General features: G+C 34.5%; 1 protein-coding gene and 1 long non-coding RNA gene across 5 annotated transcripts in view; both read right to left on the bottom strand.

Annotated features, from left to right (window-relative positions):
* LOC143184718 (uncharacterized) overlaps positions 1-7,382 on the bottom strand; it is a 53,013-nt gene extending 45,631 nt beyond the window's left edge. For 3 of the 4 annotated variants that reach the window (XR_013002807.1, XR_013002808.1, XR_013002809.1), the window contains exons 1-4: positions 7,163-7,382; positions 5,771-5,862; positions 5,588-5,679; positions 5,424-5,505 (exon numbers count right to left, since the gene is read on the bottom strand). This is a non-coding gene — a long non-coding RNA (uncharacterized LOC143184718). Of the gene's footprint in view, positions 1-5,423; positions 5,506-5,587; positions 5,680-5,770; positions 5,936-7,162 lie in introns of all 4 variants that reach the window. The other variant, XR_013002810.1, reaches the window with a different exon arrangement.
* A 201-nt stretch (positions 7,383-7,583) lies between these two features.
* Positions 7,584-23,412, bottom strand: part of LOC143184419 (midasin) — a 45,667-nt gene continuing 29,838 nt past the window's right edge. The window contains exons 10-23 of the mRNA XM_076386629.1: positions 19,258-19,405; positions 18,647-18,882; positions 18,260-18,471; positions 17,609-18,073; positions 17,078-17,487; positions 15,855-16,945; positions 12,935-15,769; positions 12,466-12,904; positions 11,505-12,360; positions 10,162-11,417; positions 9,637-9,999; positions 8,724-9,507; positions 8,375-8,615; positions 7,584-8,277 (exon numbers count right to left, since the gene is read on the bottom strand). Of these exons, the coding sequence (XP_076242744.1) occupies positions 8,095-8,277; positions 8,375-8,615; positions 8,724-9,507; positions 9,637-9,999; positions 10,162-11,417; positions 11,505-12,360; positions 12,466-12,904; positions 12,935-15,769; positions 15,855-16,945; positions 17,078-17,487; positions 17,609-18,073; positions 18,260-18,471; positions 18,647-18,882; positions 19,258-19,405 (9,519 nt within the window). The 3' untranslated portion in view covers positions 7,584-8,094. The remainder of the gene's footprint in view (positions 8,278-8,374; positions 8,616-8,723; positions 9,508-9,636; positions 10,000-10,161; positions 11,418-11,504; positions 12,361-12,465; positions 12,905-12,934; positions 15,770-15,854; positions 16,946-17,077; positions 17,488-17,608; positions 18,074-18,259; positions 18,472-18,646; positions 18,883-19,257; positions 19,406-23,412) is intronic.

The following is a 23,412-nucleotide window of genomic DNA, read 5'->3' as shown; positions in this document are numbered from 1 at the left end:
TTTGCAACTGAATGGGTGAACAGTACAAGTTCAAAATTAGACATTTTCAAATAGTCTCAAAACTGTATTTGGAACCCAGAGCTATATAGTGTATTAAGTCTTCAGTCACACAGAAGACCAGTGTATTTAATACACTTTGGTTTTGGAGTCCAGATATGTAGGACGCAGAGAACTACATGTTGAGATTAAATATCTTAAAATGTGGTTTCTGGCCTTGTACTGTTCTTCAACTCACCAATTCTATTACATCCCAGAAGAGCTACCTACAACTAATGAAGCCAGTGACTTTTTACTAAAGCTTGTTTCCAGGCCTGAATATTACAAATTAGGGTGACACAGTGAGTAATGGACACCTACTCGAAGAAGAGATGATCATTTACCAAATAAAAAGAAGTTATGATGTGGATAGACCAGCGTGGAATGACTGGTTTTCAGGTTTCTGAGGATACTTTCAGGGACCCCAGGGATTTGACTTATCGAAATCCTCAGAGGTGTGAAGGACCCGAACCCCTACTGCGTTTATGAAGTTTGTATAGTTTGACTTAACACTATACTCAACTCTTGATAGAATAATTTTTAATTAATGTCGAAAGGTATAATATAAGCAATAGTGAATTTGATCCAAGAAACATATAATCAACTGTGAAGTATGAGGGAGAAAGTCTAATGGTGTGGCGGTTTATTGCATCATCAGGAGTTAGAGAACTAATATTTACTGAGTTAATTATGGATAAATACTTCTATCTAAATATTCTGAAAGAGAGTTTAGAAAAACCAGGAAATTAAATGCTGTAAATTGTGCGGAAAACCATTCTGCAAGCTATAAGGTACGTCTAATTTGCAAGACATCAATATACAAAATGTTTCCGACTTTCAATTTACAAAATCCATCCAAGAGCTGGCAACACAAATAATCGTGGCCCCTTCTTTATATGAATCACAAAATACAGGAAAATCTCTCTTCAGAGTGCTTCAGCAAATTACTCAGAAAACATAATGAAACAGTTAATGTCCAGCATAAATACAGCTATCAATCTATCATTAAGCACACCGGTTACCAAAATGGGATAATGGCTAATAAATCGTATAGAACTGGTACCTGAATTGCTCACGACCTGATAGGAAAAACGCAGGAACTGCATTCCAATCCAATAAAGTCAATATTACATTAATATCTGAAACTCATTTTACATTAAAAATATTATTTTAAAATATTTTTCTTCTCGCTTGAAGAAGTACAGGAAACAGAACATGCATCACTTTTACTGTGACTCTTTCAATAACAAAATCAATGTTTCAAAGCATCCTATTTAAGTCCCAAAATCCCGAGTCTCTGGAAGACAGAGCTACAAAAGGTAAGACAAGTCGCTGACACTCATTATCAGTCGCCTGCAAATAGATAATCCATATTCATGTGAAACAGACAACCAAAAAGGAATCGAAGTCTCTAAAGAAGGAAAGAAGAGAAGGCTAGCAACAGGCGAGGAGGAAGGAACTCGAGAAGCAATAAAGGGAGCAAAAGAAGAAAGGCAAGGAAGATATAGCTTTGAAATTCTTTGAAAATAATTAATTTTAGACTTGTACTGTTCTTCAATTCTCCGATTCGATTGGAATATTAAAAATCCTGCTGATCGTGTTCATCAACCCCTACACATTCTTACAAGGACTGACAACTTTATATCTCGCAATGCAAAAGAACAGGGTGCGTACCCACTGTCTATAAGTGGACCTACTGACCTGTAGACCCCAGAAGAATTCCTGACTTAATTAACCTTTACATAATCAAAGGAACAGTCAATGAATATTTCTTAGTTAATTACAGTTTTGACCTCTCCCATTGAGCAATTATAGGATCAACTGGCTCACAAAGTGCGAAACGCCAAATTCTGGAAAATAAATACAAATTTATCTGCGAAACTTTTAGAAGAAGACTGACTTAAAAAAAACGTTAAAAAACGCAGTGAAAAGTTACACGTGAAACTGCGATAAACAATAATGATCCACTTAAGGGAGGCGAGCAGTGAGCAAAAAAGGCAGCGAAGAAAATCAAAGTAGGTTACACATTGCTGAAGCAACGAGGGTCAGCAAGAAGGAACTCCCGAATACGGTAGAAAGAGGGCCCAAAGTAGGGAGATCAGAAAAACTGTGAAACAAGTGTTCATAGCGGTGGAAGGAAAATAGAAAACGTGGAGACAGCCGAAGTGAGAAAGCTTTGAATATCAAAAAGGCGCGGAGGAGAAAAAGGTCCTCCTCAACGAGGAGGACGTAACGAAAACACAAAGTCGACTCCGTGGCGGAGATAGAGGTAGAAGAAAAGAGAAGAAATGAGCGAGCCGAGGGATCGGAGGCTGAGGAGAGGGCGATCGAGGCTGAAGGATAAAAAAGGAACAAGCGAGGGGGACGGAGAAAAGGAGCAAAGGGCTGAGAGAGCAGAGGCGAGAGAACCGAGGATCGAAGGTGTTTTTCGGGGCGTGGCGAGGGCCGCATGATTACCAGGAGGATCGGTTAGCGCGGTGAGAGTTCAAAGCATCAAAGAGGCCCGACCAGCGAGAAATTGCTTAGGATTCATCTGCCGGCACGGGACCCTCCGGAGGTTCGCTCGCTCTGTTAGAGGTACCATTGTGCACTGCGAGAACTCCCTGCCTCTCTACACCTTTAACGGATTGCCCTTTAACTAACGATCGAATGCCTTTGGAATACCTCGTGGAAGCTGATCATAAGAGTCCCTCTTTGTTCTACTATTGGACAACGATAGGCTAGCCTAGGCTGGAACAGATATACTGTTGGAGTCTGGGTGAGAAACAAACATCAATTTTATATTTAACGATACTATTTACTTGAGCGAATGTAACTTACAAGGAACGTAACTTTGGTGTCATCTTTCGATTTTTATGAAACTTGGTGGACCAGTAGTGCATCGAAAATATTGCTGATATTTACGTTTGGGAGGTGAAAACCACCCCCAAAGTTAAGATAGAAAATACATTTTGGTAAATATCTCGAATTTCGTTTACGATATCTTATTGAATTAAAAAATCCACGTATTTTGTACATTTGCTATTTTTTTTACCTATATTAGTTCTCGAGATATTTATGAAAATTAATTCTCTATTCTAACTTTAGAGGTGGTATTCATCCCCTAAACATGAATATTAGCAGCTAAAAAAAGTATACATCTAATATTTTTCGATCTCGTATACCAAGCTTCATCAAAGTCGGAAGATGACACTAAATTGATGTTCCTTGTTAGTACACATGGACTAATCAAGTGAGAGTTTACTACAACCTGATTCAAATACAGCATATCAAGTCTACTCAAGATCTATCGCGTGCAATTTTCAGGAGTCCTATACAGGGTGATTCACTAAGACCTGGCAGCCAAATAATTTGAAAATTCTTTGTTACATGGGAAAATGTTTCAAACAAAAGTTGCAGGGTATGAAGGGAGGCACACTCTTTTATAATTAGTTTTTTGATATTTTGCTTTTTTATCGATATGATACGATTTTTCATATACTCGAGTATTATTGGTGACCACGATAGAAATTACAATTGAAAAACTCAAGGTAACCTTCATGCCTTCATAAAAAAGCAAAATAGTAAAAAAACTAACCCTCCTTCGTATCTTGAAATTTTTGTTTCAAACATTTTTCCACATAACAGTTTTTAAGTAATTTGGGTGGCAGATCTTAATAAATCACCCTGTATATCCTAATAGTTTTGATGAGGGATAAAGACTTTAAGCTTTAGCTACAGAGTGACCAAAAAAACTTTTCCAGAATTTGGACTTTACGAAGACTTATCGAATGATTTATATCGAAAACAGTGGTGAATAAGTTGAATCGAGTAAACAAAGCTTATCGGATAAAACTTACATTTCCTAACAAAATGTTCGTTATCTAACAATACTGTATACTACTGTAGACAACTGTGGCGAATGGAATAGAAAGTATAGAAACTAGAGAATAGAGAATATAGTTATAGGTATGATGTAATACAAAATAGAATTCCAAACACTTTTCAGATGTCCGAAAACTGCTAAAAAATTGCGTGCCGCGTTGAATGAAGCACCCTGTATACACGAGTATTTGTATCTTCTAATTTATAAAGTGGATATTTTACTCCGTATGAGAATTATTTATTCTAAGATATCTTCTGAGTTCTCACGTAATCGATATTTCATAATTTTTTTTGTAAAATGGTAGTACTTATTCGATTTTCTTATTAAAGTTTCTTCAGTCTGACACTATACTTACAGAGTATCATTTTACTTTTCAAAGAAGAAAAACATGGTTTAATATTTCTTACTGTTTATAGGAGACTTGTTTAATAAAACAAGATCTTGTTTCGTTAATCGAAGTATATCAAATTTGTGGACAACTGTAAAAAATATCATTTACTTTAATAATGATGATGTATTAACGAAAATATGTATTTTGCTTTTAACGCGCCAATTGATATTCGGAAGCTCATATAATTTGGATTTCTTGGACCTGTATTTTGTATAATTATTATGCAACGCACAATAACATTATAATAAAGTAAAGCGCAGTGTTAGCTTGTTGCGTACTATTATTTAAATATATAAAGAAAATTCGAAGAGGTGCAGAGTCTAATACTTTACACATGCAGACAACTCTCGAGTAACACGGTACTTAAGTTACACGAAGATTCATATAATACGGCTAAAATTGTTTTTAAAATACATATTTTTCTTTTAAAAGAAACATTTAAATTCAAATATCCTTTTATGTATGGATCTTGAGTATTAAATGACACGAAACACAATTATTAGACTCGTATTTTAAGTCTCGCATAACACGGTTCTGAATAAAGATCTGTTAAGATTTTCAGAATTTTAAAATTAAAATCTCGAAACTAAAATAATTTTCTTGCAAAGGCGTAACTCCTATGAAATAATCTATCGCCTCCATTACAGAATTTGCAAAAAATAACACTAAATGTAAAAGAAATAATATCGACATAAAAATAATATCGACATCATCGATGGCAACATCGATAAAATTTATAACGAAATCATTCTCAAATACGCTTAAAATTATTTCACTGCTACTTTGCTTTGGCGCAAACTAGCAGCTATCATTTTGCGAATTACTAATAATATAACGCAACTCATAGGTTGAGAAACACTGTTCTACACCATTATAGATTCAAAATTACACACCTTTTTTGTTAATAACAAAAAGTTTGAAATTTACAAATTGATTGTTAAATCATATCTGGAAGACAATATTTGCTCATTCCACATAAAAAATTAAAATTTACTCGTTACAAAAAATTCAGGTTATAGAAAGTTAACAGTTTCCAAGAGAATGATCGTTCATGGTCAATTTCACATATATCGATATATAATATAAAAATTCAATTTTAAGTTTCTAGATCTAAGAAAATTTTGCACTTACCTTTTTTACAAATGTCTACCGTTGCAAAGAACTAGAAGCCTGCTGTGACTATATTCACACATAATTTCCAAACACTCTGTACCTAAAATCATCATGTGTGTTATATAATCTCTATCTCGTTTCCGATCGTGTTAATGAAATATCTTGTTATCTCAATTACGTACTTGAAACTTAAAACTCTCAAAAGTGCTTGCTGTCGAAGGTTTGTAGTTTTCTATGACACTCTATCGTTCGAAATTTTGAAAAGTGAAGGTGTCTGTAAATGTGAATTTAAAGTTGAGTTCGAATTTGAATTTGAATTTGAATTTAAATTTGTATTTAAATTTAAATGAAGCGTTTCTGGGTACCTTACGATCAGCTCACAGTCAGTGTCTTCCAGTCCAACAAAGAGAGACAAAGGGAAACTGCCCCTATCTTCGTACCCAACTTCCTGTGCCATCTAGCGACGATTATGTGATACTTTTATCATTATTAACCCTTACCGAATTGGGACCCAAGTAAACCCAAATATACTACCATAATTAATGAAGCATAGAATAGATTTATCATTCAATGTATTTTTTTTCCACATATGTGGAAGAGCTAGCAAACTTCCTTATCAAGTTCCAGTCACATTCAACGTTATCGATTCAGTTCAAGATTAGATTACAGCGCTACGAGTGGTAGGAATTAAAATTAGATATTACTTCAAATATTTCAAATTTAAATTTAGCTAGTGACTTTAGCTGAGTGTATAGAATCGAGATCTCTGAAATTTCAAAATTTAAATATGAAGTTCGGGAAACGTGACACTTTTTTGCGAGTATTGCGAGCTCTTTTACCATTTTCCTATCATGCCCGACATTATCGATTCGGATTAAAATCAGATTACAGCGCTACAAGTGATAGGAATGAACATTAGATGTTACCGTAAACATTTCAATATAAAAAATTGAAATATTCATATTTTTCATGACAATATTAAGAAAAATCTAAATGATTGAGATACATACAAATATACCAATTACTGCGCCCATTAAGATTAACTTTCTCAATTTGAATTGTATGTCAATATTTTTTCTATTAACGGGAATATTTTAGTAATTAAAATATTAGAAAAACTCTACATATCGATTAAAATATAAAAGAAAGTTCGCGAATTAATTACTGTCTGCTGTAAAAGTTGATAGTACGAATTACAGTCTGCCATTTATTGTATTGTAAATGTAAATGTAAAATAATATATTGTATTTTCAGTATTTTAGAAGTAAAAATATGTTACATTAATAATTTGAATATATAACTTAAATAACGAAAAAATATATAAATATTTGCAGTGTAACAGAGCTACATTTTATTACCTGTAAAAATAAAAGGGAGGGCATAGTAATTAAGCTTCACACAGTATGTAATTGGCACTTTTACTCTACATATGGGCAATGCTTTTCAGCATTGTTCAGCAAAGTTCAGGAACTTTTTATGAAACTCATATAGGACATACAATATATACCATATAATTAAACTATCATTTGCAAACATAGAGGAAGCAAAAGAACCTATTCTTTCTCATGAAAAATAATTTCTATAGGTTATTAGCTCATTACTTAAGGAAACGACCCTACAGTTTTTACAAAATAATATGATTCTTAGTTACATGAAAGGTTTTTTTGAAACAAGTTCTATTGCTTATGAGAATTCTATAGTTGCTACCGTCAAAATTTTATCTACTTTGCTTCAAGTAAAATTTTGAATGTCCTCACCATCGATCTCTAAAGTAGCATCAATCAGCTTTTTATCTTCTAGGGCATCTAATTATTATCACTTCGTTCAAAACAAAACGGTTCTTTCACCTGTCTCAACATTCTTGCTTGACGTCCGAACACGTTTGAACTGGTTTGAACACGATCTGCCTTAGAGGCTGCGTACATAGATTTCCTTCTACATCTATAATTTCGGTGCGGTAAACGCATGCGCATTAGGTTGGAATTAACTGCTGTTATTTGAATTTTTGTAACAAGAACCTTAGTTAATCATAATTATATAAGTTTTTATAAAAATATGAGAAGGTGCACATTAATTATGATTCATGTCTGCTAACAGTAATTATAATTAAGTTACGAAATACCCACGAAATGAAGGTTATTGATGCATGGAAAAGATGGACGTAGAGAGGAGGTGCATATCGCGGAAAAGAGATTCCAATGTAATGTACAATAATATTATCTTTGTAAAAAATTTACAGTCTATTAAAATTAAAATACACATTACAATATTTGGAAGTTAAGTCAAACTTTTACTTACTTTTATCATTGTAGTACTGTTCATGAAAATTTGAACTTTCATAAATATTTGCAGTCTAAATATTATACAAAGTGATTTAATTAGAATTACCACTTTGGATATCTCCACTTCTTTTCCTCTTAAATATCTTCATACTTTCTAATTAACTCCAACTAAAAAAGTTTTCGTGACTGTATCTCCCTTGTACTAAACAAGTTTTAATTCAGAAATTTGTTTCTTGTAATAATTTCAAAGATACTCAAGGTGATAATTCTTATTGGTCTGTATATAAAAGATTACATATAACAAAATAAATATCGATCTAAGTATTTTTTGTACTCTTAGAGTAATTGTGTAAGAAGAATACGTACAAAAAGAAAGAACTAAAGAATGTACATACTGAAAACTGCATTTATACATCTATTCTGCCTACAATTTCAAACCATTGTCTCAAAGCATCGCTCAAGATGGCAGGCAAAGTACTTAGGTCCCTTAAAATAATATAAAAAGGAAAGGGGAAGTTGTCCATGTAGGAACGAATATTCAATAATTTCCCATTTTCGAAAACTGGCATCCTTATATCTAATATCGAATCCTAAAACATAAATATATTATAGATAAAAAGAGGAGAAACAAAATTAACTATTTTTAAGATTAATAGTTCTGTGTATAGTTGTATAAATTTATCTCACCTTATTCATAGGATTATCAACAATTATGAAAACGAGGAAAATGTTCAACAATTTCGCTCTTCTTACTGCTGCGTTGACTTTCTCTATTCCTTCCGAGAATATTCCTCTACCGTCTGATAAAATTGTTACTAATTTGGCATTATCAGTACTGCTGACTTGGGCTGAGAACACTTCTACTACGAAATCAAGTAGTTGAGCTACCATTGTCTTCTTCTGTTCAAATTTCATTTCTTGAATCAGTCTGCAAAAGTTTTTTGAGTTAATTGCAAATGAAGAAACTTATAACTTATTTTAGTAAATTTGTTCCCTAAAATAGAATTTTTCAGCAAACATTTTTTAATAATCTCACCTTGCACCACTTTCGTCACTAAAATTCTCTCCAAAAGGATGAAGAATATTCATTCTCTCCCCAAAACTGATAACAGCAAGCTGGCCCACCTCTAGATAAGTCATAGCCTTGCCAATTAACGATAGGGATTCAAAAGCTAATTCCTTGGAGTGATTATCAGCCATGCTGCTAGAGTCATCGATCGCTAAAACGATCTGATAGTTCCTCTTAGATGGCTTGGTACGCCTCAGCCAAATCTTGTCTTTTCTGAACTCGCTGGCGATATAAGGGATCACTTTCCTCATGTTTATTCGTTTCCCAGTTCTGTAGTCGCCTTTCAAGCGAGAGGTCATTGTTGGTTCTAAGACCAGTCGCAGTTTCTCGGACAACTCTCTAGCAGATGATTCTGTTAAAGCACTTATAGAACTCCAAGCATTTGCTGCTTCGAGAGAAGAAGGTATCTGAGAACATTGACTCAGCAAGTTCTCAATCTCTGACCTCTTTTGTGTTATGTTATCTATTGGAGTGTTATCTAGATCTATGTCCAATTTCGTGTGGAAAGTGGACTCGTCTCCTCTTGAAACTCGTGCCGTGTCCACAGTTTCACCCTCCACTTCTGCTGTGGTCTCTGTATTTTGAATGTCCTCTGTTCCATCATTCTTGGTCCTTGATGATTTTTCCTTTTTAGTTTCTGAGAGTTTGGAGGGTTGCTCTTTCTTTACATCATTGTCTTCATTTAAGGGTTCCTCTTCGTGCATTTCGATGTCTTCAGTTTCTTCTTTATCGTCCATTTTGTTTTCTTCATCTAAATGGACAAAAATAAATAAGTAAACTGAACACTGACTACATCAGTGTATCGAAATTAGTAATATAATATAATAGAAACTTATATAAAAAATCAATTATTACACAATTTTACAATGTTTAAGTTTACCTTCTTCGAAATTTGATGCTTGCTGTTTAATCTGTTCTTCAGTGGCTGCATCAAAAGTAAAGTTATCAAATTTCTCTGCATTCTTAATATGTTCATAGACTTCACTTGCGCCCCCATTTTCAGGAGGATTTTCTTCTTCTTCTTCATTGTCTTTTAATTCATCTTGCATTAAAGCTGTCTTCAATTTTTTCGGATTGGGCTGACTGTCAGCATCGAGTAGGCTGCGATTTTCGTCACTTTGGCCTGGTTTTCTTCGCTTCTCTATAGGTTTTGATGATTTTTCTTCACCAGCAGTGGGAATATTTTGCTCTTGGTTGGCGCCTGAGTGTCCTTTGCTTTCTTGGGTTTGGGATTGGCCGACTCCTGTAAATATTATATCAATGTTAAGGTAGGTGATTATACAAGTAACGTTAAAAGAAGAATAAAAATGTTGGCGCTACTAATTGCACTATCATACCAAATTACCCAAAACTTCTATTAGATATATTTGTACACATTATAGACTTATACATAACATTGAATTACCTTTATCTTTCGTATCTTCTATATTAATCTCTGTAGGACTAGCTTCCAAATTTTCTTCACTTGATTGAGTCTGTACAGCGTCTTTAGAACCATCTTTTCTGGACTGAACTTCCTCAGAAGCATCCATCTCTTTACTACTGGTGTCAAAACTAGGCAATGCTTTTTCTTCTTCACCTCCTGCTTCTTCTTCCATTTTCTCCTCTTCTGAGTCACTCTTCTTGTCTTCTTCAATATTTTTGCTTGGTTCAGTCTTCTTCTTGTCTGAATCCATATCTGTGTTTTCTTCTGCTTCAGAATCTTCATCACTACTCGAGTGTCCTTTCTCGTCTTCCTTTGAATCTTCTTCTTCTTCTTTAAACTCTTCTATTTCGTCTTCTTTAGGTAAGGACTTCTTCATTTCATCGATATCGATGGGATTTGTCTCTTCTTCTTGATTATCTTCATTCATATCGTCATCCAAATTAATGTCTTCTGGAAGATCGAAGGCTTCTGGCTCCACTTCTGGTTGATCTTTTCCATGATAGGGATCTATTTGATCATCATTTACTTCAGGATCATCTAGTTCATTAATTTCCTTCTTTTCTTCTTCTTTCCTTCGCCCTCCTTCTTCGTTTTCTTCCTCATTGTCCCTTTCATCGTTAGTATTTGCACCGAGTTTCTCTTCCCCAGTTTCTTCCCCGTGTCCCTTCTCTTCCTTTTGCTTTTCTTTATTCTCATCACCGTTATCTTCTTCTTCATCGTCTTCCTCATCTTTCCAAATTTCTTCATCAAGCTTCTCTGCATCCTTATTGGTTTCCCCCATTTCTTTATCAAGATCTTCTTCTTCATCCTTATCCTTGTCCTTATCCTCATCTTCATCTCCCTCTAGGTCTTGCAAATGACTGTCGAAATTCTCTGACATCTCTATACCCTTGCTTTCTTCTTTTGTGTCCTTATCTTCTTCATCTTTTTTCTCTTGGTTAGGATGTTTAGTGTCCTCCAACTGATCCTCAGATTCTATTCTATCTGAAACGTCCTTCTGACCCTCACCATCAGCTAATCCCATTCCTCCTTCGGCTGTACCACCTCCTTGATTATCTTCAGAAGAATCCTTATCTTGAGGCTGGCAAAAGCCATTTGTGGCTAAATCGAGGAAAACGTTTAATTGGAGATAAAGGAACTTGCAAGTCAATCGGAAGCAAGCCACTTGCTCATGCAAGTAATAATGAAGCAGAAGAGTGTACTGGTGAAGGAGATGCATATTTTGCATAAGTAAGCTAGAAAAATTAGATATAATTAGAGTATTATAATTATTTAAGTCATCAAGTTTGCAAGATTAAAGTGAATATAATATTGAAATTTACCTGAGGCAGTGATTTGCAGATTTGCCATTAAGCTCATAAATAATTCCTAGCAGATGTCCTAATAATTGCGATATCCTCTCCACCTTCAGATCACGAACATTCTTCTTCAAAGATTCTACCAATTTCTCTGTCATCAAATTCTTTTCCATATCTTCATCAACAGAATCTCTCTCAATATCAATTTCTTCTTGTTTCAACTTTTCATTATCTTGATACTTCTTTTGTATAACAAGAAGAATTTGAGTAATCAGTTTATCCAAAGTTTTTCTATATTCTTCTATACGTTCATACTCCTCTGGTTCCTCAACTGAACTTTTCAATATTAATTCGAAACTCTTAGTACTCTCCGTGATTTTCTGGACCAAAAACTCTAAATTTTCGGTGATGGGATGACTATTTCCGAAATCCAAACTAAGGTCAACGAGTATTTTTAACACTTTCTGGATTTCTTGGTAACTTGTTTGGAGAAAGTTGATGTGTCTTCTGTGGAAGAAAAATATTTGACCTGATTTTTCTATTCTTTTTGATATAGCTGTCCATGAGTTTATTTCATTGGCTATACTTTGTAACAAATTTAGAGACTCCTTTATTGAGCTAACTGCATTTAGTGCAATATTATTTTGTTTCAGAATGGGTACTTCAGTCTCATTCAAATCTAGGAGATTTTCTTCTTCAGATTCTGCTGGAGATGTTTCCAAGAAGATCATAATTTGTTTCAGGGACACTTGTAATACTTCTAACAACTCTTGGAAGCTTGTTACTGCTGATTGTAAGTTTCTCTGTTTGGGAATATCCTGTTCTTGATGAGTTTTAGAAACTATTTCTTCTGATTTGTGTACGATCAGAGTTGAAGTATCTTGTATATTACTATTTTCTAAGGATTTTAGAATCTTTGTATTATCCCTTGTTTCTATACCATTGTCTTTTAATGAGGTTTTAGTGGACTCCATCATTTGCATACAATTCAATACCTGCATTCTAATAGGAATAAAATATTTAAAGAACTTAGCAATCATTTCTTTCTGACTGTGAACAAGCAAAGTAAAATGAACTGAAAATCCTAAACAACGTTCAGAATTCTGCATTCCAAGATCACTTCTCCCAGATTTTAAGATACCATCAAGGAAACTTAACTTAATTAGCGATTCATAGTAATATTTATTACTGTCAGACCACTGTTCAATTAATCTCTTTTCAATATTCTCATTTAAATTCTTCTGATTAAATTTTTGCATTTCCAGCAAATCTAAGGGCGTGGAAGCAAAGTTAATTATTTCGTTTTTCCTATTCTTCCAAGTCAAGATTCCTATTCTATAAGAAATTCCAAACTGGGTTAGTGTTTTGAAATAATTTGCTAAAGCCATTTTCTTCTGCTGGAGAATATTCTTCAGTTGCGCTTGCTGCTTATTCTTGGGCAGAGTTTTGTCTACATCTAAGTTTCTCAGTCTTCTACTTTCTTCTAGGGTTTCTTCTACGAAAATTTCTATGTCCTCTCTTATTTGGGAATAATTGCTCTTGTGAATTATTTCTTGACAAAACTGTCGAGCCTTATGTGTCACTTTTTCCATTTTCTTCAATTTTTTAGAGTCAATATTAATTAAGAAATTCGAGGGATCAAGATCTTTTTTCAAGCCTTTTTCAGTCGTAAGATTTTCTGTTTTTAAGACCAGATAAGCAGCAACAGTTTCTTGCAAACCTTTTTGATATTCTTTAACAAACTTATGCAAAGTTCTTCGAGTTTTCTCCGCAGTGTTTTTCACTGACCAATAGCTTATATCATTCCACCTTGTAATTTTAATAGAATCTTTCAATTTTCTTGCAATAGGGTCTTTCAGTGATTTTAATCTATTTTCAACGTCTTTTAGAAACCGTGAATAATAGTTGTAGATATTCCAGAGAATCGCCGACAATTCTTTTTGTCTTTTACTTTCCGCAAAATGATAGACAGTATGTTGATAAAATAAATAGAGTAATTGGAGTCTCACTTCATATTCAACTAAAGGTGACTCTGTTAAAAATCTTTCTAAGTTTTGAATAATTTTCTCCTTTGAAATAATTGCTTCCTTTTGTCTCTTTTCTTCTTCTTCTTTTTCTTTTTCTTCTTCAGGCTCAGTTGACAGGTACTCGTCTGTTAAATCAAATAAGAAAAACCACCATTTCGAAGCCTGGGTTCTCAGATTCTCTTCAAGGACTTCCAAAGAATCCTTCCATCTAGAAATCTCTAGTTTCCTCCAGCGAAGAATCTTCTCTCCAAAAGATTCAATAAACTCTGCAAGACTAACATCAAAACGAGCATTCTCTTCCCACTGTTGAATTTTAGTTAATAGTAATTCAACTCCCACCAGAAATCTGGACAATGAAGAATCGATAGAGAAGCTAAGGATCCTCTCTATTATTAATTTAATTGAATTTAAAAGTGGATTCTCTGACCACTCTTCCAAGAAACCTTCAATCTTTTCAGAGAGTCTCTCAATGAGAGGCAGAGCATCTTCAACCTCTGGGATATTTGGATCCCTATAGAAATCATAACTAATCTCATGGATTTTAGGAGGTCCAAAATCAGATTTCTGCGAAACTAGGACATTTAAAGTGCAAGTTAATTTTGAAGACAGCTTCTCTGGCCAAGTTTCTATAGAAGACCCAAGCATCTCGAATCTTCGGGCCAGAGGTTCTATAAAATTGACTTCTCCAGTTCTACTCAGACCTTTAGAAGCGTTAAAATTTTTCATGTTTCGTTGACCTCGTTTGAAATTCTCTAAGACAGTCCAATGGACTTCTTGGACTTTCTTCACGTCGTTCAAGGATATCAATTCTAGAAAAGATTCCTTCTCTGATTGCTCTGGGATTCCCTGAAGCTCAGAAAACCCTTGCAAACCTGGAAAATCTTCGACAAGCTCTGAGAAATCTTGATAGACACCTGGGAACATCATTCTGAAATCTACTTCCTCAGTTTCTGCTTCAGATTTAGTTTTGAAGATACTCGATTTTTCCCGAATTTCCTCTTCCTTTCGCTTCTCCTGCTCCTTCCAGAGAATCCGAATTTTAAAGAAAGTGTTATTTAGTTCCTCCCAGAGTGACTCTGAACGAGTTCCAGCAAAGAAAGATAAGTTCTCCAGTTCCTGAAGCACGATTTTAGCCATTTGGAACGTATTTCTTTCGATTGTCTTTGATGGCGAATATTTGGTGAGGATTTGAGCTGTCTTCCTTGAAGAACACAGTTTGACTAGCTTCAAGTGATCCTTTTGACAAGGACCAATCAGAGGAAATCGCAACAAATGATAAGAAATCTCTGTGTTCCAATTTTTGGATTCCAAATTCGATACTTCCTGAATTAGTATCGATATTCCGTGACTCATATTGGAAACTGCGAAAAGTAGTGGAGAAACCAGATCAGGGAAGCCTACTAAGTTCTTTTCCAGCTTTTTAGAGAACCTTTGGAGCGACTTCTTCCAAATCACCGCCTCCTGTAGTTTACTGGACTCAATAGAGAGCGATTCTTTTCTCTGAATACTCTCAGCTAGATAATTCATCTGATTCATTTGTCTGAAGACTGTTTCGTGCGAGCCTATATTCTTCCAGAAGCTTTCAATATCTTCTCTAAGATTTTGGAAACTGGATGGAGGTCTAACTGCCTGGAAACACTCGAAATCCTTCACTTCTGCTGATAATTTCTCTAAACGATTGATTCTTGATTTTTGTCTGTCATGAGGCAACGAAAATCCAAGAACATTTGATTGTAGGTGTTCAACTCGCATTAAGAGCTCCAGTTCTGAGATATTTTCACGTAGATACTTAGATTTCAGAGCCATCTTCTGAACAGGATCTATGGGACCCAGATCGTGGAAGACGAAGATCTGAAGATAGCCAAGAATCAGCCAGCCCTTTCCTCTCGCTATGACGTCGTCTTCGTCTTTCAATTTTTCTTTAATTTCCTGAAGCAATTTTAGGGGGCCCAAGAAACGTTTTGTCAGATCATTTTCTTCTTCTTCAGTTAACTTTAGAGTGACTGTACTTATCGCTTCTTGAATAACAGAGATGTAATAGTTTATGTAAGACTGTAGGAGATGAGAGTCATTTGTGGAAATATTGAATTTAGGTGAATTGAGAACCAAGGAATTCCTCCAGAGTAATGCTTGGATAGTTTTTAAAAGTTTCTTCTGTTTCCTGTGGTTCCCAAAAGTGATCGTTTGTGTTCTGGTTTTAGATTCTGTTAGGTAAAGTTCGAATATTAACTTGTACAGAGTTGATTTGTTCATGGAACTTGCCTAAAAATAAAGAGAGAACAAATTTAGAAAAATAGATATATTTCTTGGATTTAAATTATTATTTGGACTAATGCACTAAACATACCTCATAATTACTTGAATTGTCTTCTCTTTCAGAAGCTTCTTCTTTACACCAATTTAGGAGTGTGTCTATATTCTTCACAGCAAAAGATCTCTCAGAGAATTCTTCAGTCAAGAATAGTAGCTCAGGGAATAAAGAAATCTTCTTCTCAAGCGAAGTTTCATCAGCATTCAAAGCTTTCAGTAAACCCAACAGATGTACTGGTACAGTTGGTACGTCCTCAAATTTCTTGAACAAATTTTCATGTGGGATGTCCTCCTTTAATCTATTCTGGATCGCTAAAGAAGAGTCAGGGAAAAGTTTCTCGCAGAATTTTCTTTGGAAACGAGCAGTGAAGAGGAAAAAGAAGAATTCATAAATTGGCCACATTTCAACTTCGATTACAGTTTCCTTATTCTTACTACTGTTATCGAGAATTTCTGTAACTACTGTGATCTCCCTAGTAAATTCCTCCAGTTCCATGAAGTCATTCCTTACACTCTGGTAATTCTGAACACACATATCAATTAATTTTCCTCTCGTCCCGAAGTTTTCTATTATATAAGAGACTTTAGATCGCACTTTTGAGGAATCGATCAAGTCTTCATCAGTAACTTCGTATTTCTTCAAGATCAGTCGTAGTTTCTCGCAAAAACTCATTGATTGCTCAGAAGAGTGAGGCAACGGAATCGATAAGCACTTTTTAATCTTCTTCCTAATTTTTCTGAACTTATCTATGTCACTGAACACGCTTAAAGATTCATTTAAGAAACGTGTTAATTCTTGCTGCACTATAGAGTTATTGAAACTTTGGTCCAGAAGTGAAAATAGTTCCTTCAGCAATTTTGTCAGCCATTTGTAGTGGACCTTGAGGGAAGAAGAAATATCTCGAAGGTCGAAGAATGTGCCTTTTGACTTATCTATTAATTCAATCGAACCTAATTCATAGAATCTTCTAAAAAACTTCAGACTATCTCGTAGTTCAATATACTGGTTTTCATTTATTGTTAAACTTTCGCTGTGAAGTATTATGTCGATTATCTTGGCAACTTGTTCTATAAGTTCGACAAATCTGACTATTAAGGGCTCATTTTTTAAGTTAGTGGAGAGTCTTCCTGAAAACAAGAAAATTTAAATAAAAATTTGTTTCATCCTTCAAATATTATAAATTATACTTTGCATAAAGATTTGCAGTCTACTCTTAAATATTAGTTTAGCTATTAAACGTAATATGATTGAATCTTTACCAGAGCAAACAGCAGCAGAATACTCTTTCACATCAATTACATCTTTCTTCCTTTTAATAATTTTCTGCGACTGGTACTCCACAATTAGTAATTTGAAGTATAAGGCAATGGCTAAATTATTGTACACAGTGACGGATTTAATTAAACTCAAAGGAATCTCGAAGGCAGAGTTTTTCTTGTATAAAAATTCCAGATGTGCCACTTCTTTATACAAAGATTTATTCAGTTTCTCAAAATACTGCTGTCTATTTTCCATCAAAATATTCGAACTCCAAGCGTGGCGAATTTGTAAATCATTCATCGAGGATCTTTCATAGAAATCAAGAAGAATAAGCTTCATGAATTTTTCTGTATCTGTTACTGGAGATTCCTGGAAGATATCTTGGAAATCAATCTCCTTGTAATTTTCCCTAGAAATGATAATTAAAATTAATCTTTGTTGTTTTCAGAGAAAAATTTCTTTTAATTTCTTTATAGCCATGAACGTATTCTAAAGAAAATAAATACAACAAATTTCTGATTATTATTCACCTCAGCATTTCCACAGTCGATCTCAGAAGAAAGCCCTGCTGTTTCACCATGGTCAGTCTAGAGTTTATTCTAAGATCACAAATTCTCAAGCTAATCGAATTCAAATCATAGCAAACCAATTCCTCAGTGTCCCTCTCGGCGAGAATCTCATCAATTCTCCTCAAAGCCTCTTTCCTCGATCTTGAATCAAACATCCCACAAATCTCGCGGTATGCATTTTTCAAGGATTCTTCCAAAGTGAATCCTCTAGCTATTTGTTGACTAGTAAACGATGCAACTTGTTGCAATTCGTTTAGCTTCATTTGATTATTGTACACACTCTCGTAAATTCTCAGCAACAAGTCCTGCTGACTTACTTTTCTTATACCACAATTGTTCAACAAAGATCTAATGTCCAATTTATTGTATTCACTGATTTCTTGGGGCATGATGATGCTGATTTCTACGCCTCTATTTCGCATAGCTCTGCAACAATGAAAAGAGATTAAAGCAAAAATGTAATTAGTACTAATAATACTGAATTGCATTAACGTTCATTTGATGTAACATTATACACTATTTCACTCCTTATTTTCAATTACTAGTTTCCATCATTTGAGATGAATCTGTTTCTGAGAATTTCAAGGCTGACTTTGTATTTTTGTGTGCTACCTGGAAATTTCTCCATAACGAGGGTCCATGGTAAGAAATAATCGGAAATTCTTGTGCGCCTTCACACTGAATACGTTTCCTTCTGCGTTGACACCTTTTTCGCCAATTGTTAAAACTCCACCCGGTTCCAAGAGTTCATTCAATCGATCCAGTATCGCTGGACTGCAGAGATTGACTTGGTCCAGTAGTAACCAGGTGCCATTTTGCAAACACTGTAAAGAAAAATGTAATTCTGTCATTCTTTTTATAAATAGCAAAACACTATTTTAGTGAATGACAAAATTGTTCAACTTCAAAGGTCCATGACTTTGTTAAGAAATGTATTAAAGCTTGAAATAATTGCAGAAACTATTGTAATGTCATCGAAAGAAAGAGGAAACACATTACCTTTACAAGAACACTGTCCACCCACTCGAACTTTCCACCAGCGTTCAAACATTTGTCTTTCTCGACAGCGATCAACAAATCGCTAAGTTTCCTCTCGATATCTTTCAATTCTGGCTCCTGGGAGGTCTCTAATATCCTTATGGATGATACTAGTTCCGACAAAGTCTTAGTTTTACGTAGAAACAATTTTGTTTCTGTTGATGTTGTTGTCTTCGTCGCATCGTTATCGTCTGCTTCTAAAAAGATGATGAACCACAGATTTAAAAAAATGTAAGATTATATACGTACAAAATGTTCAACAACAAGTGTAAAAAATTGGGGTGATTCTACATGCCAAAATAAAACAAAAATGAGGAGTAACGAAATTACGTTTGAGGCTTCGTTTTTAAGTTATTAATTATTGAAAAAGCGCCGAAAATGCGCGTAAAGTATGTCTGACTTGTCTTATTCTATTGACTTATTCTACTGATTTCGCTGCGTCTGACCTAGCCAGTGCATGCTGGCAATAGAGTAAGTCCCTTAGCCAGACACACGATATAATATTACGTGTAACGTTGCTAAATACAAGAATAAGATTCAGTTTCGAAGATTCACTGGACTAATTAGCATACCTTCTGACAAGCGTCGGACATTTTCCAGAAGACCATGATAATACGTTACTTGGTCTAAATTCTGTTTAGTTAATCTATTCCTAAGAATCTCAAACAGACAGGCTTCTGTCCGCTCCAGCAGCTCTTCAAAATTGCGATGGTAGTCTGTCTGTAACACAAAACGAAACAGAAATTCGATTGCTACTGTTCACACTTCAATTTAATATTTTGAGCTCCAAGTCCATGAATAGGTTCATTAGCCTCATGTGAGTCATGTATCTTCTATGTCTTCTGTGTCTCATATGAGTTATCTTAACTCTTTAGCAACCAGTGAAGCAAAAATTATGAGTACTTTAATCAGGATCCCCTAAATCTTCAGACACTTATGGATGGTAGTGTATTTAGAGATCAACACTGAAAACGTATGACTGCTTAATTTTATAATGAACTGTTAATTTTATAATGAAGCTAGATTGTTAATTTTATAATGAAGCTAGATTTATATTACATTAATAATGAATTAATATACAAGCAGAATCAACCCTCCACCTTTTGAGTGTTACGATTCTGGAAACGAATAACGCGAGAGTCTGACGAGTACTGATATTTTAATAGGAATATGATTGTCGATCTGTGAATACCATTCATAAACGATTCTGATACATGGATAGATAATATAGTTAGAATAGAAACAAGCGTGAAAGAATTTAATTTTCAGATCAGTATGGCACAGCAGAGCGTCACAGGTAAAGGAACTCGATGCCAAATTGGAGAGTCACTTGGATGAGATTGGCAGCCAAATTCACTGTGAAATTGGGGAAGTGCTAGGAGGGTGCTCAGTGTTGACGCACTGGCGGTAGAGGAACTGACAGTAATTTTAAAAATGTCAAATAGAATTTCTAACGAAACTCGAATCCTGTAAGATTAAGTAATAATTTGAAAGGAGATCTTAATCTGATCTCACTGAATAAAAAGAACTCTTAACGAAGGTGATGCTACATACAAAAACAGGTATATATAGTGCTGATTCGAATAAGATTGAAGGTGACAGGTGTCTGCTTCAGAAAACGAGTGGGAATTTGACAAAGGTTTCACAGAGGAAAATTCCATGCAGTGAGAAAATTACACGTGATAATTAGTTTCTCTGCTTGGGGTAAAATTCCTCCTATTACTAAAGGGATAACCAGAGGGTCGCTAAGACGGTTTCTTTCACCAGAGATAAGCTCGAAAATTATTAGAGCGAGTCGGAAAATATCTTCCCTATGGAACTCGAAGCCAGATGTATTAAATTCTCAAGCAGTTTCTGTGTCATCGTAGATCCTAGGCAGCGCAGAGAGTAGGCATAACATTTGATCACCTCAGCCAATAAGGAAAACACTGATGACTGATTTGCTAGCTACGACACCGCCCCTCACATATAAATGTATTTAGAACATGTGCGCGCGCGCTGTTTATACTAGTGGAGAAAATGATTAGTGGACTGCAGATGTTTATGAATTTATGGGAATTTCTGTAGTTGCCTTCAGAGAAATATGAATTTGCACAGATATCCGCAGTCCAACTATAAATTACGATCGATATAACTACTTCCTCAGTGAAGTATATGTAAATGTACATGCATTATAAAGAAGAAAAAATTATTTAACTAAAATTGTGAGAAATAGTTTCTGTCTCTGCAGAAAATAGAAGTAGAATAATATCTACGTTCATAGAAGAAAGTTTACGTCTATATGTAGAAGAAAATCTTCAACTGTGTTTAATTCCTAATATTGATAACACTTCCTATAGAGACTCCCATCGTGACTAAAACCTTCAGATTTTTCTTGCTCTTGCTCTGCACGAGGTAATCAATTTGAATCGTTCTAGACAGAATTCCAGATTGTTATAGAATAGAATATTCTCAATTCACAGTGAAAGAAAGCTCCTGCGACAATATTTCGTTCCCTTTAATTCGCCCCTTTCCGTGTCAGTAGGACTGAAAGCCGACCTCATCCTCGTTAAATTTTAAAGGCCTTTCGAGTGCTGCATTGAGAAAAATAAAATAAAGAATTTACCATTAAGACAGTTCGAAGAGGCTGAGTTAACGTCGCTTCTATTGAATCAGCTGCAGACGTTCTCGTTAACCTTCCCAGCTCTTGCATTCTTGATTTTTAAATCGCGAGCCTCTTCATTAAGGATTATTAATAACAATGTGTTTTTATATCTTGCATAGCTCATGATAAAATGAATATGCAGGGGAATGCTGTATAAAGCCTAAGAACTCGAAAGCTCAAGCTCAGCTAAAGAATAATGTACTTGGAACTGAGATGTTCAGAACAGAAATTCGTGGTTAAAGTGAAAGAAAATACTGAATAGGTATTATTAAATACTAAAATACTGAAAACTGAATAATATTAAAATACTGAATACACTCCTGCATTAAGCAGCAAAGAACAAATTTTTGGGTTCAAGTTTTTGAGAGTATTGTATAGCATATTGTTTCAGTACTTTTCATCTAAGTTTTCATATTCTAAACAGGCACAAAAGGACAAGCAATTGAGGGATCCACAGCAGAAGCAATTCTCCAAATCTGATGACTTGATCTCCATATAAGTTCGTTCAGATTAGTCAAGTTACTTGAATTCAAGTAATTTTGTGAAACCTGACCAATGTGAACCTGCTATTTATTTGACTAAGAATATCCTTTCAAGCTTCAAGCGAAGTTGAATTCCTTTCAACTTTTCTTTGCCTTGAAATGTACAATGATTGATGTGTACTACTACACTTGAATGACCTGAAGAAGCTGTTAGCTCATCTGAAACCTGAAGCCAGCCATTCTACTCTGGGCAGTGGAGAAGATAACTCGTATATCGAGATCAATCTAGCGACATCAGTGGAGAAAATAGTCTTAACATTTTGATGTATCTTTTAGTTCTTCTTTATTTGGTAAATAATTTCCCATAAAATGTGGATACTGTATTCACTGTCTGGATATATATGGAGCTTTAAAGAATATATAGTTCCTCATTGCAAACTGAACAGTACTCTAGCATCTTCAATTTTCGTTTAACGAATTCCAACTGTTCTTAATAGGTATCTATGTATTCTATTACACAAGTTGTGAGAATGAATGTATCTGTAATTATAAACCATAAAATATCACAAAAATTTGGTAACTTGAAAAGTTAAAGATTTTTATTTAAAATATTCCATTGTATTGGAGAAATATCTACTATATGGTTTCCTAAATCAGAATCCTCATTAAGTGGCTGCAGTAACGTGAACATTAATAAAACCGACTTTAATTTCAAAAAGTACTGCGAGTTCGCTATCCATTAAAAGCGAGCAAAAAGAAGTGTCATGCAATCGACTTTGTCTGCTGCATACGTTTACGTTTTACACGCTGGAGCTCGTAATTTTCGCTGATGGATTCGCCTTCAGTTTATATCGAAATTCTCCCCTTCAAGATAGTCAAGTGATAAAATCGACCCAGGTACGCTGCATATAAATTTGGCATAAACAGTGATTACTTTAGCTACTGAACTCGATAAATTAGTCGAAGATATTGACAAGAAATTTCTATTAATGAGATACATAAGTTTGATAAGTTCCTTATCGTATGAACCTGCTTGATCCATAATATTAATTATGCAAACTATGTTTCATATATAATTAAAACCAAAATTGTAGAGTTGACAAGGATCGCGTATTAACATTAATGTTGTATTTTTTAACCACGATTTTAATTCATACGATGCATAGTTCTATGACGAAAAAAATCTCCATTTGACTTCGTCTCGTAGATCACACTAAATAAACGCTAGACTGCACGCTGATAAAGATCATCGACGGATCCACAGAGAATATCATTTATTACTTCACAAAAAGCCAATAACTTGTAAGGAAAAGAAAACAATATTTATACCTTGGAAAGTTAGAAAACATGCATATATAAAAAAAAAAACAAGTTTCATCAGGGTTCTATAATACAAAAAAATGACCGAAAATCACCTTTGTTTTAAAGTTTCTCCAGAGCCTGCCCCTTAAAATGTTAATATACAAAGTTACCTAAAACTAAAAAAGAAATAATTAAAATAATTAAAAAATCAGAAAATAACTTGCATTTATGACAGTTCCCACCCGCCTGAAAGAAGCGATAATTTCTACGCGTTCGTAGAAGCTTGGTCACCCACTATA

Source organism: Calliopsis andreniformis, chromosome 10 (assembly GCF_051401765.1).
Source record: "Calliopsis andreniformis isolate RMS-2024a chromosome 10, iyCalAndr_principal, whole genome shotgun sequence".
Classification (NCBI taxonomy): Eukaryota; Metazoa; Arthropoda; class Insecta; order Hymenoptera; family Andrenidae; genus Calliopsis; species Calliopsis andreniformis.
The sequence above is the reverse complement of the archived record's forward strand: the minus strand, read 5'-3'. Positions and strand labels throughout refer to the sequence as shown.